Below are 12692 nucleotides of genomic sequence, written 5' to 3' on the forward strand. Positions count from 1 at the left end.
TTAAAAAAAAAAAAAGATACAATCATTTGTTATAAGCACCGTTAACCCCGAGTAAAAGATGACAGAACAACCAGGGTTTCTTCCCCAAACTCATCCCCAACCCCATTTTTCTTTTGCTTTTCTATTAACACCTTCATTATGAGATAGGCAGAGACTTCAAACCTCAATGAGCCTGGTGTGCTCAATTTTATGTTGTACTAGCACCGATTTGAGAGACTAGCTGGATACCAAGGGTAAGTCTGGCCAGGAGTTAGAAGTGTTTTCGGTTACCTATTTCCCCTACTCTCAGTAGCTACTGTTTCCAGTTTGTATTCCAGGAAAGAACAGAAAAAAGATAGCAGGTGCATTAGGTTTGTGGCCTTTTTTTTTTTTTTTGCTTTTATGGTAAATTAGCTGTTTTGGTAAAGCGTGAAGCATTTGTCGGGAGATCACTGCATGCCTTTGACCATGGGAATACAGCGGGCACCCCAGGAGCATACTCAGTGAGGTACTAGTTTGTTAGAACTGCCTCACAAAGTACTTGTACCAGGTAGCTTAAACAGCAATAATTTATTTTCTCAATTCTTAGATCTAGAAATCCAAAATCAAGGTGAGTAGGGTAAGGTAAAAGTATCAGGCTTTTCTGCCCTTCCACCATTAGGATAGATGATGGAACCCTGCAGTCCTGAATGCATGCCTGATGGCGGGCAGCTAGAGTGTGGGTATAGGTAGATGGGATTCGACTGGGCTTTTAAGGGCGGCGTCACGGGGACGCCAGCAGAAGCCGAGAAGAGCAGAAGCCGAAAGAAGCTGAGAAGCAGCAGAACGAACGGAAGAGCAGAGAAGCAGAGAGAACGCCGGGGAGCCCAGATAGAGTGGAGACTTGATGGTGGCTGGGAGGCCTGCCAGCCTCCCGGACCCCCAGCACCCCTGCCTGCCATATGCCTGGTGAACCCCAATAAAAGGCCTGCAAAAAACCACTGAGGACTCTGACTCCTCCTTTACCCGGTCTGCTGGATCTTAGAAAACCTGCACTGTGGCCAGTCCTAGCCCTACAAGGTGTCAGTCAGAAAAAAAAAAAAGGCTTTTGAGGCCTCTTAACCATAGTGCCAGCAACACATAGGGCAGGTTCTCTATTGATTCAAGCAGATGGGTAAAGGAGAATCCAGGAGCCCTCAGTAGCTTTTTCAAGCTTTAATGATCTTTCTACACCATTTGTAGTGAGGCAGGCAGGGGGCCCAGAGGCCTGGAGGCTAGCAGGCCATCCTGCCCCTGGCGAATCTTCACTCTCTCTGGGCTCTCAGGCATTGTCACGTGGTCTCTCCGGTGCTCTCTGCTGCACTGGCCTCTTCCGTTCTTATATGCTCAGCCTCCGGGCTCAGGTGTGCCCAGTTACGCACACCTACATCATACACCAGGTGTCCACCATCAGGCATGAGTCCATGCTCTGAGTCCATGCTCCCAAGCGCCTCCTGCATTCAAGGCCTCAGGTGATAGTCACAGAGGCCAACGGCACAAAAGCCTGAGCAATCTTCATTTACCCTACACTTATAGATGGCTTTCTTCTTTTACCTTCACATGTGTGCCCCAGGTCCTGACCTCTTCTTATAACACTATTCATATTGGATTAAGGCCCATCCGTAAGACCTCATTTAATCTTGATGATCGCTTTCTTAACACCCTACCTTCAACTATAGTCACATTCTAGTTATACTGACTGGGGGTTAAGACTTCAACTTGTGAATTTTAGTGGGATGCATTTGAGCCTTTATCAGAGGGCACAAAGGGTAATCAATTTCAGGGGACTTAAAGTGAAAGTATTAATCTTCACACGCAATATTTGCACATAAGAGAAAATTTAAATGGATTCAAATGGTGATAATCCTAGAACAGAGATCTGCTCAGATTTTTATAATTAGTTATATAAGGAAATGAGAAAACTGGAATTTATATTAAGCCCTTACAGTGATAAAGTGAAACAAGTGCCAGTATAAAAATAGTAAGTACCATGTTATAAAATGCACCAATATTTATAAATGTTTGCAGTAACAATCACATCAATGGTAAGCTATTAAAATTACCTAAAAAAGCCATTTCTTGAGGAAAAGGATTATAGAAATACACTAATCAACATAGCTAAAACTGGAAGAGGTACTTTGAAGCACAAAAGTGCTTAGGAAGAATAACGCAAAAATTCATAGTTCATTGTTTCAATATAAGGATGAGGGCCCTTGTAGTGTCAATTCTTCACATATTAGTATTTCCAATATGTTAAAAGTAATTTGGACCAATAGCGTGAGGAATGAGTAGGAACACTTTTTAGAAACTATAGAATGAATCTAGTAGTTTCTTAGTAGATACTAAGTGGGTGTAGACTAGTGGACATTCCTTCCATTGCCTTGGCTCCAGCACCAAAAGGCCAACCTAAATATATAAAAACTAGAAGCACTGTCGGTATTGTTAAAAATAAACCAAGAGATAAGGGCATCAAATAGAACTCAAGACAATAAATTATTTTACCTTTGAAGATACTTTAATTTTGCAGTTATTGATTAATTAAAAAACACAGTTGATTTCAGCATTTCCTAGCTACAGTAGTGCATAGGAAATTCCATTCTAAACAAAGAAGTAATTAATGAAATAACAACACACCTTAACATTTTACATTGATAGGTTACAGTGTACAAGGTGCTTTCACATACATTATTTCATTTGATTCTTACAACAAGCAGAAAAAAACAGTGGGAAAGAAAAATGATTTTTATTTCAGGCTTACGATGAGTATTCAGGCCAATGGGCAGTCAGTACAAGAACGTATCAGAAACAAGACAAGCAATACCCACAAGCCACAATATCTTTTTTGGTAGGTTGATTGATATAATTGGATATTTAGCATCAGTGAATGAAGAAAAGAATCAAGACATACGTAAGGTTCTTGTGATATTCAAAGAATTGTAAGAACACTGTAAGAAATAAGAATGATGCCCTAAAATATCACCTTACTAAAATTTACTTCTGAGAATGTTATCCTTTCAAAATGTCAAATACAAATAATCTTGTTACAACATCTGAAAGTTAGAAGGGTCATTAGAAACTGCCTAATGTGATGGCTCCATTTTCCAGATAACAGAACCTAGGACCCAGCTAAGCACCTGGCTGAGAGTGACAGATCAGGCCTGAAACTCAGCTGCTTGACTTTCAGTCTAGGGCACCTTCCTCCACAATCCCATCTTCTTATTTATTGAGTAAAAGAAATGATTTATTTTGTTTCAAATAATGTAATATGAGGTTAAATACTGATTCATACCACTTACTTCTTATTCAAGTTTTTACCTTGTTGGCTAGACTGTGGCTGAAATTGAGAGTTTAAAAAATAATTTTAAAAGTCTGAATTCAGTGTACTTAATTGGTTATAAATAGGCTTGCTTGATATATGCAAAAGCTTGCTTAACGTCTTTTGGAATGGCTGAATAGCCTTCAAAACCAACGCGGGCTTAGGGGTCATCTACCACAGCAAATTGTATTGGGTAGTAATAATTCCATTTACAAAATCTGGAGAATTCATAGAAATCTTTCAAACTACTGAAACCTAAAATGCAATAATCAAATTATCATCCCCGTGATTTATTAAAATAATTTTACAATAATATACAACAAAGCTACCATAGAATTTGTAGCCTACATATAAGAATACAATGATCAGCATGTTTGGGGGTCAAAATGAAATACAAAAAACTAATGAAACTATTTTATACAAATGATATTTTAAATTTATTAACATGATATAGTTTTGTTACATAAAACTTGCTACGCAAAGTATTTCATATTTTTCTTGCACATTTTAAATATAGGTAAACCAACTGAAATCAGTATCAGCCTTTACGTGACGTAACCATGCAGAAACACTTGACAACCAAAAGACATACAGATTGATGCAGAGAACATCTCAGGCAAGCTTTTTCAATGTCTTCAAAGGTTTTACAAGGGTGTGGTACAGAGGAAAAGTAGAGTCAGTGACCTATCCGCACCAGTGATGAAGCAAACAGAATGCTTATATACATTAAGATCCGTTTGATTAAAAACAACTCAGCTTATATGCATGTAAATTGATCATAAAAAAATGAACAGTTTATTTTCAAATATTTTGGTGTGTTGTTTTAAGATAGGTCACTGACACACAGAGATAAAATTAGATGGGAAAATTTTAAAGCAAAGGAAAAATACTTATAAAACCGAGTTAAGCCATCGAATCTCAACAAACACTGAACTAAATGTGCAAAAGTGCTTCAAATTTCCACATGATAGCAGTAAGTCAGTTGGCAAATAAAGTATATAAAAAACTAAACTCAAACACTAGAATTGTATCTGCATGATCATATATTCTGTTTACTAAAAGAAAAGAAGCTAGAAATGATGACATATTTAAAAATGTCAACTATGAAATTAAAATACAATTGTGGCAGTTTTATAAACTTTGTCCCCTTTCCTCCTGGATGAGGCGTAGGGTGAAAGTAGAAATTGCAACAGCGCCTCTACCTTAGGCTAACAATTATAGTACAACTGAATAATAACTTGGTAATCAATTCTTGAGTTCTTAACTGTTTCAAAACAAAGCAGGTAAAACAACCAAAAAAACTCCCATTTAAATGAGTGTCTTCGGTTTGCAAAAAATCAAGTCATATGACTTAGCAAAGCATTTGTCCACACGCTTTTTCTTTTTCCTTTGTTTCTTTTCCTCTAAAAAGTTTACAATAAGGATTATTTGAGAAACTTTAAAATTTGTCACTTCATTAGTCATATTCTATTAAAAATACTGGCTAAAACACTTATGGAAGAGTTAAGTTTTAGCAATCTTAGAACTCTTCTCTAATACCTACAAAAATGCTGGTACCAAGAGAGAGACTCAGGTTGATAGTGATCCTCATCATTAGTTTTTCTTGCAAATGAGACACACTTGTCACACTGCAAAGATTGGTCACTTAATTACTTGGGGGGTGGGGGTGATATAAAAGGGGAAGGGAAATAGAACATAGGACTCCAAATTGCTGCGCCTAGCTACTTTATATTAGCCTATCCAAATTTATAGCCTAGAACAGTGAGTTCTAAGAAACGTACTGTTTAAATTTGTATAAACTGACTTGGTGATAAGATAGTCTATCTTCAAAATTTGTCAAGAGTTTTGGCAAAACTGGGTCTGAACTACTCAAAGAAAAATTATTATTAAAAGGTCTGTCCTTAAGCCATTGGCGGATAAATATTGGCAAGAACTACCAAAAGCTACACTTATCCTTCCCTTCAAATACCACATAGCTTTGACACTGCCCATCTGAAACATGAACAAAATAAAATAGAGCACTGTTTGGAGAAAAACCAATAAAAATAAAAAGGAAAGAAATGGATGTAGGAGGAGAGGAGGAAGACAAACCAAAGAGAAGCAGGAAAGTGTCTAGTTCTGTGTTATGGCACAGACAATGCTTAGCGGTGCCTTGTTACATAGGTGGATGCAAAGTGCACACACGGATGATGGCAATATAGACCTCACTCAGTCGCTGGAATGAAGGAACTAGGTAACTGCTTCAACAAGGACGGTCTCAGCTCCACCTAATCTCTCAACAGAGTGCAGAGTGTGAGCTCTGATGTCATCTTGTTGTTCCTCCTTAAAATTCACAAAATTCTTTTGCACATTTTTCTGTTATAGAGACACGGATATCTTCTTCTTCATAGTCATCAAAGTTGCTGGTATCTCCAGAGCCTCTGAACTTTGGTATGAATGGAGCTTCAACCTATAATTGAGGTAGGAAATTAAAGGTGACATTGTGACTCATAATAAAGATATACTCAGTCTTCATGCCAGTTCCTGGCACAAAGCTCCTAAAACCCAGTATTGAGAGAGAAAAGGTGTACTTTGCTATTAGTGAGGTGAATACAGAAAGCCCTTAGATAACCTAAGAATGCCTTTTAGTAAAATGTTTTTGAGTACATATCATAAATATAAGCAGAGTTAAAGTATTCACATGCATGACTATAGTATAAGATATACTCACAAACAGGACATTTGAAAAGAATAAGGAGAAGAGTGACAATGGAAAGTCAACCGTCTAGTTTTGCCAGCTGGCTACCTTGCATGCCCTGGTTTGCAGACTGCTGTTTTGCACCATGCAGAAAAATGAGCTAAACAGACAGTTGCCTCATGTCTAGCCAGGCAGCAATTTAGGGTCACACCTATAAGGACAATCATTTAGAGAATGATTATATGGTCTGAGTTGCACAGGTCACTTTCTTCTGTTCCTTGTCTTTCTGCTTGATATCTATGGCTACTAATGAGTACTGGGTCAGAGAATAAAAAGACAAAGAAAACTATGCAAATGTACTATCATTTTCTACTGCTGTGCGTAGTTATAATTGAGATGACACTAAAAGAAATGGCTACATTAAAGTACTGAATTCTTTTTATTTCAATTTGTATTATCCATGGATCTCAAGTTCAATTGTGGTGATAATCCAGATGTGCTGTTGATCAGTTTGTTCAATACTACAACTGTTTGTTATAGTGCACTACTTCTTGACATATAAGCTGTTTACTGCCTGGGATAAGTTAAGCCCTTCAGAATGCACATGAAATCTAACTGAGCAGAAGCAGAAGCTGTTTAGTTCTACGTCATTTGAAAAAAAATGTTAAAAATATATTATGTGACATAGATTGGTAAATGTTTAAGTAACAGCATTTTTCATTCCTATGAATATAAAAAGATTTCAAAATATGTTATACTTAAAATACTAATAAAATGAACAAGCCTCTAGCAAATCTAATCAATGCAAAATATCTAAAAATTCCAAATACCTCATTACCAATAAATATAGCAAGAAAGGTAATATAACACTCACAATTACAAAGCGATGTGGATGATTTTATAGGAAAAAATAAATTTCTAAAATTGACTAATGAAAAAACTTGAAGAGACTAGTGTCCAAAGAATAAGTCTGTTACAATTTCCAAGGAATAAAAATAAGGAAATTACTATGGTTAACTTTTCAAAGAATAAAACACATGGAAATTTTCCATACTCATTTTTTACGAATCCACATTTATCTCAACTCTAGGAAACCAAAACTGCAGTTCAACAGGACTCATGACCAAAGAAATAAAAACCCTAAACAAAATTTTAGCAAATAGATTCCAGAGAGATATTAAACTAATAATACTCTATAATTAAAGGAGTTCCCTTTAGAAATATCTCACTGATAAAATTAATCATACTAATTAGTCAAAGGAAGATAAAACATAGTACACTAAACCTGGACTCATCTAATCTTTTTGCATTCTCAATACAAATTTTAAGGATGAGATAGCCAATACTTTATAGAGGTTAAATAATTTGCTCAAGATTACACTGCTTTTGGTTGGTTGATCTGGGATTCAAATCAACCTCTATCTAAACTCAGAGTTCAGTTCTTGCTTTGTTTTAACTTTTGAGGCAGAGTCTTCCTATTCCCAAAATGCTCACAGTGTAAGTATTCAAGAGACAATATTTAAAGTTTATGAAAATCTTATGAAACAAAGTATGTTCAATAGTTTGGAGTTTTATTACTACTACCATGTCAAAAAGCCTTTAAAGGGGTAAGTGATCCTGGAATTGGAAATTTTAAGAACCTGGGGTCATTTACAGGTGTACCTTATAAGCTGCATGATTATATTTATAGTAGTTAGCTTTTCGAGCTGATTTTGTTATTGATAAAATGGGGAAAATGGTATCAGCTCGCCCAAAGAAGTCTTCAAACATAAAGATGAGAAATATCAGGGTTGCTTTTTATTTATTATTAAGCACTACATTAGTGCTGGCAAATTTAGAAAAACATGAAAATACGAGTTTACTTATGATATCCAAAAATTATTTTTTTTTATTTTATATAGAGATCCAAAAATTATTTTTAAATACTATGTACCTTGTTCTTTATGTAATATTTCCAGTTGAGATAATGATGTTAAAGCTATGTTTCATGAATTTAACGATTAGGCAGTTTCTGAGTGCTCCTTGTGAGTTGTAGAGGCTTGTATTACTTATTTTCTATATGCTTCATTTAATTTTTTTAATGTTTTGTTTTCATAATCTTTTACAAAAGCTATAAATTATGTAAACTATGCTGTTAATTCTTAGCGAATTTACATATTCCCCCTAAGGAAATTCACTCTCAAGTGGCTACACAGCATTATAAAACATGGAAAATCTCTAGAACATTTACAAGTGTTGGTTTTATGAAAAATTAAATATAGTCAGGATGAAACACTTTATTCACAAATTTTTCTTCAACTGGACACTGAAAAAACAAAGACATTCTTAAATGTCTCAATTCATTACAAAGTGAAGTGATTACTATTTTTTCAATTTATTTTCTTCTTTTTTTAATTACTTATTTTTATAGCTGCTATCCCCATTTTTAAAAATGACTATTATGTAATATAGCAGTATTATTACAACTATGATATTGGCAACTTGGAGAATAAAAAACTAGTTTCTTTTTAATAAGTTACTGTTCAACTGGATTTTGTTCTCTGCCTTTTTATGGTAAACTAATACTAGAGATTAAATTTGTTTGTATTTACATTCAAGCCTTCATGTTACCTCAATTTTTAACACTAATAATTTTTTTATGAGACACAGTGAAACAAAACAGAAAAATGAAAGTACAAAGTTATTATTTTAGTATTCCCACATTTTCCCCAGTAGTACCTTCCCATTTATTTATGTGAAGGTTTGATTAATGCCTGTCTCCTTAGCCTATGAAACTATAAGCTTCATTTCAGTAAGGACAAGGTTGATTTATTCACCACTGTATCCTCAGCACCTTGCAAAATATCTAGCATACAAGTAGACATCTAATAATTACTCAGGGAATGATTACATGAATAAATGTTAACAGAAAGAAATGCAGCAATTTCAGATCTTTTGTCTTTCCAAAAAGTATTAATTAAAACTCCTATTTCTATTTTTTATGTTCAAATTAGCTTTCAAATGGATAAATGGAAATTATATCTGAAGAAAGACCAATGTTTAGAGTAAGCAATTCAACAAACATTAGTGACATGCTCTATCACAGGATCTTGCCAGATGGTGGGAGCATATTAATAAGATAAGATCCTTCCTCTCAATGAAATATTTGAAAACAATATAGTAAGTATATAAGGTATTAAGGAAGAAAACCCAGCAGAGAAAATAGCATACTTAAGCTAAATATTCCACTAGTAAGAAGATGGCAGGTGCATAAACAAGGAAAGTTATTTAGAGCGAAGGGGGAAATGTACAAAGGCTTACAATGAAAAAGCATGGTCTGTGGGAAACAACATAAAAAACATTTGGATTTCTAATAAATGCCAATGGAGGTCAATACTGAGAAATATTTAATTAATCTAGCAATTATATCTGGCAGTGTACAATTCTGTATAAGAGAATATACTTGTTTCATATTGTCTTTCTAATGTGACTTCATGTCAGTTTGAAGTGCCAACCCATAGAACCTTGCCTAATATATAATCAGAAGAGTAAAAGGCAAGAGTGGGAAAAATTTAATAAGGAAAACATTTCAGATTGATGGCTGAAATGGAATACATGTTTTCTTTTTATCAAGGACAAAACTCATTTTTAAGGGCTATAAAAGATCCTTTACGTACTACATAGGATTAATGCAAAAAGTGAAAAAACTATAATCTTATTAGATTGAATATATCTCTACTACATTATCATTTAAAACACCTACTTTTCTGAGATTAGACGAGATTGGGTGTGTTTGGGGTGGCCATAGACTAGACACTTACTTTTAAAAAGCTTTTAAATCAAAAGAAAGAAAAGACTCACCTTCCTCTGGTAAATAGCAATCCAATCTGTGGTGGCAAACCACTTGTGAGTTTTTATATCACTCACACCATTCTTTAGATTTCCAAACCGCTTCGTCAAATCCACCTGCAGCAGGTTTCTTAGAAGGTCCTTGAGATCTGAACTGAAGTGAGATGGGAACCGGACCTGCACAAACACACCATATAGTAAAATACACATACCAAGACTCATGATGTTTCTCTTCTGATTTCAGAAAGCGTTTTTTATCATTCCCTTAATAAGGTATATAATGATGGCCCTCAGCTACTTTTAACCACATACTTCTGTCCCTAGAATGGTCTTAAAGAGGAGAATGATTTGGGTGAATGAACTAATAAAGATGGTTCTTAGGGTCTTATTTTGGTTGTGAACCCTTTAAAGAACATGGGTCCCTCTGCAAGTGCTTTACATACAAAACTTTTCCAACAATGCCAGAAGGTTCACCCATCCTCAAGAGATCCCTTGGATCTGACATTACAATCCTCTGCCTTAGAGACATGCAAATTTAAACTTGTAACTTAAATAGAAAAGGCAGTACATGAAACATATCAGTATGCACAGTTTAAAAAAGGAACTCTAAAAATGGCTATAAAAGCCCACACTGCCTTTCAGAGCATCGGAAACCATTCTTCATTTATTAGTGGATGACTTTCAAGCATAATTCTGCTGTTATGCAACAGTATAAAAATGATTTAGGTTGATTTAAAAGCATTCTCCATCTCATAAATTGTGAAAATTTTACAATTAGCTGACTGGCCTCAATTCTTAAAAAACCACAACAACAAAAACAACTGAAGATGATACGTAGCAGGCTATTACTGAAATAAAGTAGCATTCATAGAAGACCTAGATCTATTGTACATTTCGTTTTGTTTAAACACAGTCTTGTCCTCTTTCTATTCCAATCTAACTTTTGGTTCTCATCTTTTATTAAATGCAGAATTATAATGGGTATTACTAAAGATGGCACTATTAGGAATAGCTGCGCCTATGCCTCCTTACCTTGTTCTTCCTACCACCTCTCCTCTATACTTTCAACTTGCATCCAGTCACTTGCCTTGCCCTCTCCCCTATCATACACACAGATATGTATGTGCCTATGTGTCCATGCAGGTGCACTTTCAGTCTAACCTCATTTTCCTATTTTGCACACCCATTTCATATTCTCTCTACCACTAAACACAAACACTATTCTATGGTTATTATGGTCTTAACTTCAAATTGACCAAATATGAACATGCCCTTAACGGGTTAACAAATCCATTTCTGAACTCCTTACATTCTTACTTTGCTCTTCTAGTGCCTACCTTCATCATACAACCTGCCCAATGCTTCATTATCTCAACTGACCTTCAAAATGCATCCATTCATTTAATTACACTGCAGGATTGTTCATGTACCTGTCTCCCCTAGACTATGAAACAAAACACAAAAATAATTTTTGTGAATCCCCCCCCCCGAATTTATTAGATCTTTTAAAAAAGTGCAGTTCATCCATGTGACAATTATTTATTGAGTACCTATTATGGCAGGCATTATTCTAGGTGCTAGATTACAGCAGTAAGCAAAAAACAGACAAGGTTTGTGATTTCATGGGACTTACATCCTAGTTAGATAGGACACACTTAATATGGATTAATTCTCTTCTAAAAATGGATAAAGATTCAGAGACATTATGTAACTTACCCAGCTGTTAGATTATAAAGTAGCAGTAGAAATCTAGTCTCATGATTCCTTTTGAATTTTGTTCTTTATTATACCATCTTCAAACATACAGAACTCTTTAATTTATATTCTCACTTTCAAAGAGCTCAACTTGATACACATTCTTAAAGTAGAAGTTAAATCATTAGCATGCAAAGCTAGGTTCTATAACAAAACTAGATTCATGACAATCTCCTGACTGCCACTCTTGTGCTGCTGCGTAAATAAATATTTCTCAAGGGTGATTCCAGAACCCACTTTCATTGAAATCAACTGGGAGAACAGAGGATGAAAACGCAGATTCATCTCTTCACCTTATTTAATTTGATGGGGAGTCTATGCCTGAAAATCTGAATCTGTATCTCCAAGTGACACATATGTACATGAAAACTTGAGAAGTTCTATTTGGAACTCTAGTCACTATGCAAAAGTCTTATTTTCTCTGCTGACATAAAAATTTTTAAATGTATGAGGCCTCCCTGATGGCACAGAGGTTAAAGTCTCAGTGCTATCAAGCTATCGCTAGCCACTGCAGCATGAGTTCAATTCCAGGCCAGAGAGCTAATCCACTTGGCACAACAGACTTCTCCTGACTCGCCCGTTGCTCCCCTTAGAAGTGTATTTCAGTAGACCCACCAGTTCTGCTCCCCACTCTGTCTCTGGTGAATCCTCTCACACCCCACACCTCTGGCCTACATCCATTTCTTGTATGCATAAATAAATAAATCTTTAAAATTTTTTAAATGTAAATAATAAACCAAAGTCATTAGTAATACCAGAGGAAAGCTAATATTTATGTCAGGCAACCAAAGACTTTTGAAGGTTGTCGAGTTAATCAATGACCAAAATTTGGGATCAACACATATAAAACATCCAAAAGCCTCATTTTTTTCAAACCCTATATTACTACAGGTTATAGGAAGTTTTATGTCCTAAGAAAAGATACATGAGCTACATCCTTCTCTAGATTTTTTATACATGATATCTTGTTAGAAGTTTAGGTACTATGCTCAACACTTCATATACATGGACTCAAAAAATCACAAACATACACTGAGGTAAGTATGATTATTATTAGCCTCATTTTATAGGTGACGTACTTGAGACTTAGAGAGATGAATTGATTTGCCCAAGATTATA

The 12692-nt window shown here is 35.3% G+C and overlaps 1 protein-coding gene across 2 annotated transcripts in view; it reads right to left on the bottom strand.

Moving 5' to 3' along the window:
- Positions 1–2490: 2490 nt before the first annotated feature.
- PRKACB (protein kinase cAMP-activated catalytic subunit beta) overlaps positions 2491–12692 on the bottom strand; it is a 112468-nt gene continuing 102266 nt past the window's right edge. For both annotated transcript variants that reach the window (XM_037500685.2, XM_037500688.2), the window contains exons 9-10: positions 9831–9995; positions 2491–5762 (exon numbers count right to left, since the gene is read on the bottom strand). In XM_037500685.2, the coding sequence (XP_037356582.1) occupies positions 5637–5762; positions 9831–9995 (291 nt within the window). In that variant the 3' untranslated portion in view covers positions 2491–5636. The remainder of the gene's footprint in view (positions 5763–9830; positions 9996–12692) is intronic.

This window comes from Talpa occidentalis, unplaced genomic scaffold, assembly GCF_014898055.3.
Source record: "Talpa occidentalis isolate TD23 unplaced genomic scaffold, MPIMG_talOcc4v2.1 talOcc4.9, whole genome shotgun sequence".
Lineage (NCBI taxonomy): Eukaryota > Metazoa > Chordata > Mammalia > Eulipotyphla > Talpidae > Talpa > Talpa occidentalis.